This window comes from Olea europaea, chromosome 2 (genome assembly GCF_002742605.1).
Source record: "Olea europaea var. sylvestris chromosome 2, O_europaea_v1, whole genome shotgun sequence".
In the NCBI taxonomy this organism is placed as follows: Eukaryota; Viridiplantae; Streptophyta; class Magnoliopsida; order Lamiales; family Oleaceae; genus Olea; species Olea europaea.
Genome location: NC_036238.1, coordinates 28,102,696 through 28,106,599, shown reverse-complemented (window position 1 = coordinate 28,106,599; position 3,904 = coordinate 28,102,696). Strand labels below are relative to the sequence as shown.

Here is a 3,904-nt window from a genome sequence, read left to right as displayed (position 1 = left end):
ATTCTCGTCTAGGTCATATTTCGTCGTCTTGTTTGAGATTTTTAGCTTCTACAGGGGCTTTAGGAAATTTACACCCTTGTGATATTTCTAATTGTAGTGGATGCAAACTGGCAAAATTTTCAGCTTTATCTTTTAATCGAAGTATTTTTGTTTCTTCTTCTCCATTTGATTTGATTCATTCTGATATATGGGGGCCTTCTCCTGTTGCCACAAAAGGAGGTTCTCGATATTATGTTTCTTTTATTGATGACCACACTCGTAATTGTTGGGTTTATTTAATGAAACATCGTTCTGAATTTTTTGAGATATACTTAGCCTTTCGTGCTCTTGTTAAAACTTAACATTCTGCTATTGTCAAATGTTTTACGTGTGATTTGGGTGAGGAATATACTTCTAATAAATTTTGTGAGCTGCTTGCTTTAGATGGAACTATTCACCAAACTTCGTGTACAGATACTCCTGAGCAAAATGGTGTTGTTGAAAGAAAACATAGGCACATTGTTGAAACTGATCGTTCTCTCTTATTATCTGCATCTGTCCCTAGTGTGTTTTGGGGTAAAACTGTTCTTACTACTGTAGGTTTGATTAATACAATTCCATCTTCTTATATTTCAGGGTTTTCTCCTTTCGAAAAGTTGTATGGGTATACCCCTGATTATTCTCTCTTTAGAGTTTTTGGTTGTACTTGTTTCGTTCTTCGTCCTCATGTAGAACTCAGCAAGTTGTCATCTCGATCTGCTATTTGTGTCTTTCTTGGTTATGGTGAAGGTAAAAAGGGGTATCGTTGTTTTGATCCAATAACTCACAAACTTTATGTGTCTCGTCATGTTGTTTTCCTCGAGCACATACCTTTCTTTTCTATTCCATCCACTACTTATAGTCTGACTAGATCCGATCTTATTCGTATAGATCCTTTTTCTGACAATCCTGATAGTTTGTCTTCTCAGGAGCCTACTACTTCAAATGTCCATTCTCATGTTCCTACCCCGTTGTCTTTACAACCAATTCGTACTAATCATTTTGCAGGTGCTGACACTTTACTCTCCAGCACACCTGAAGCGTCCTCTTCTCCTACGGTCCCTCAAGCTCCGTTTGAGATTGTGGATCCGCTTCGACATCAATCCATACGCATTCGTAAGTCTACAAAGTTACCAGATCTTGCTTATTCTTGTTATTCTTCATCATTTTCTACCTTTTTAGCTTGTATTCATTGTCTCTCTGAGCCCTCTTCTTATAAAGAGGCAATTCTTGATCCTCTTTGGCAGCAAGCTATGGATGAGGAACTTTCTGCTTTGCATAAGACTGGTACTTGAGATTTGGTTACTTTACCTTCTGGTAAGAGTGTTGTTGGTTGTCGTTGGGTGTATAAGATCAAGACTAATTCTGATGGGTCAACTGAGCGATACAAAGCTAGGTTGGTTGCAAAGGGATACTCTCAACAGTAGGGCTGGGCAAAACCCAACCCAACCCGATCAACCCAAACTAACTCAATCGGTTTGGGTTGGTTTTTTAAGTTCAATTGGGTTAGGTTGGGTTGAAAAAATATTTTTGAGGTTGGGTTGGGTTGGGTTGGGTTTTGGGTTATGATTTAAAACCCAACCCAACCTAAGCCAATCCGATGATTTAAAAAAAATTAATATCTAAGATGAAAAAAAAAACTAAATAAAAACAATAGTAAAGATATGAAAATGACTTATAATTTATAAACGTCCATTTTTTTTATATAGATTGATTCCTATAAACATAATTTACAAATGAAATGTTATTTCATAATAAAGTAAAAATTAAGGAGATGATAATCAAAATGAATAAATCCCAAAAAATTGTAAAAAAAATAAAAAAAATAATAAATACTTCATAAATTTTAAACTTATTTATACATCATTTTTTAAAAAGAATTCCTTACATAGGTATTTAAAAAAAAAAATCAGAGATTATCAAATAATTTCAAACTTTAAAAATTTATCTAAATTTAACAAAAATATAATTGAATCCAACTTTAATTGGACCGAAACCCAAACCGATCAACCCAACCCAAACTTGATCGGGTTGGGTTGGGTTTAAACAATTAATTGGGTTGGGTTGGGTTGATTTTAAATAAAATCGACCATGTTGGGTTGTGGAAAAAACCTACCCAACCTAACCCATGCCCACCCCTACTCAACAGTATGGTATGGATTATGAGGAGGCATTTGCTCCTGTTGCAAAAATGACTATTATTCGTACTCTTATTGCAATAGCTTCGGTTCGTCAGTGGCGTAACTCTCAACTTGATGTTAAAAATGCCTTCCTGAATGGAGATTTTCAAGAAGAGGTTTATATGGCACCCCCTCCTAGTGTTTTACATGATTCTGGGTATGTTTGCAAGCTCAAGAAAGCGTTGTATGGTCTCAAACAAGCACCTCGTGCTTAGTTTGAGAAATTTTCTGTTGTGATCTCTTCCCTTGGATTTGCTTCTAGTAGTCATGATTCTGTTCTTTTTTTTAAGAGCAGTGATGCAGGTCGTATCATTTTATCTTTATATGTTGATGACATGATTATTACTGGTGATGATATTGATGGTATTTCAGTTTTGAAGATAGAGTTAGCTAGACAGTTTGAAATGAAAGATTTGGGTTCTCTACGATATTTCTTGGGTATTGAGATTATCTTCTTTCTCAGTCGAAATATGTTGCAGATATTCTTGAGCGGGCAAGACTTACTGATAATAAGATTGTTGATACTCCAATTGAGGTTAACACAAAGTATTTTTCTTCTGACGGTTTACCTTTGTCAGATCCTACTTTATACCGTACTATTGTTGGGAGCTTGGTATATCTCACTATTACTCGTCCAGATATTACATATACTGTTCATATTGTTAGTCAGTTTGTTGCTTCTTCCACTACAGTTCATTGGGTAGCTGTTCTTCGCATTTTGCGATATTTTCGGGGTACAGTCTTTCAGAGTCTGTTATTTCCATCCACCTCCTCCTTGGAGCTGCGTGCATACTCTGATGCTGATCATGGCAGTGATCCCACAGATCGTAAGTCTGTTACTGGTTTCTGTATCTTTTTGGGTGATTCTCTTATTTCTTGGAAAAACAAGAAGTTTTTCTTTCTCATCCCACTCCTATGTATTGCGACAACCAAAGTTCTATTCAGATTGCTCACAACTTGGTTTTTCATGAAAGAACTAAGCACATTGAGATCGATTGTCATCTTACTCGTCATCATCTCAAGCATGGCACAATTACTTTGCCCTTTGTTTCTTCTTCTTTGCAGCTTGCAGATTTTTTTACCAAGTCGTATTCTATTTCTCGTTTTCGTTTTCTAGTTGGCAAACTCTCGATGCTTGCAGTTGCCGCATCGTGAGTTTGAGGGGAGATGTTAAGAAATATAGGATTATTTATTATTCGTTAAGGGTAGAATAGTCCTATTTAGTTTCCTTTGTTTAGCCTATATATATTCTCTTTGTATTTAGGTTAAACCAACTTTTAGCATTCAATTAATTACGTAATATCAATGAAACCCTAGCCTCCTTCTTTTTCTTCTTTATTTTCTTTGGATTGTTTAACACGCATGACTTACTCTTGGACTACTATTGGCCAATCTGGCGACCTGTAAACCCTTGCAGAATTAAGGACCCATTATATGAGACAATCCCAAACTCCACAGGACTATGGCAGATTTGACAACTCCTAAAATAAGTGCTTCATAAGTTGGCCAAAGGGACCGGGGCTTTTATCATCCAATTCTTGTTTCTTTCTACTCACTCAAAACACATTTATATTGCCTGCATGTGTATATATGATCTCCAGCCATTGCTGTACACCTTCATTATAGAAATAGGGAGAAAATGGGACAACATTCTTGCTGCAACAAACAAAGGTGAAGAGGGGACTGTGGTAACCAGAGGAAGATGA

General features: G+C 36.2%; 1 protein-coding gene across 1 annotated transcript; it reads left to right on the top strand.

Annotated features, from left to right (window-relative positions):
- Positions 1 to 2,146: 2,146 nt before the first annotated feature.
- Positions 2,147 to 3,904, top strand: LOC111374959 (uncharacterized mitochondrial protein AtMg00810-like). The gene is made up of 5 exons (XM_022997725.1): positions 2,147 to 2,382; positions 2,494 to 2,636; positions 2,678 to 3,158; positions 3,316 to 3,403; positions 3,800 to 3,904. The coding sequence occupies exons 1-5, from the start codon at positions 2,147 to 2,149 to the stop codon at positions 3,902 to 3,904; spliced, it is 1,053 nt and encodes a 350-aa protein (XP_022853493.1).

Coding starts and splice junctions, on each gene's coding strand:
- LOC111374959 (XM_022997725.1), top strand. CDS start 2,147: ATGCCCACCCCTACTCAACAGTATGGTATGGATTATGAGGAGGCATTT. Junction 2,383..2,493: donor TGCAAGCTCAAGAAAGCGTT/GTATGGTCTCAA, acceptor TTTTAAGAGCAG/TGATGCAGGTCGTATCATTT. Junction 2,637..2,677: donor TTCTCTACGATATTTCTTGG/GTATTGAGATTA, acceptor AATATGTTGCAG/ATATTCTTGAGCGGGCAAGA.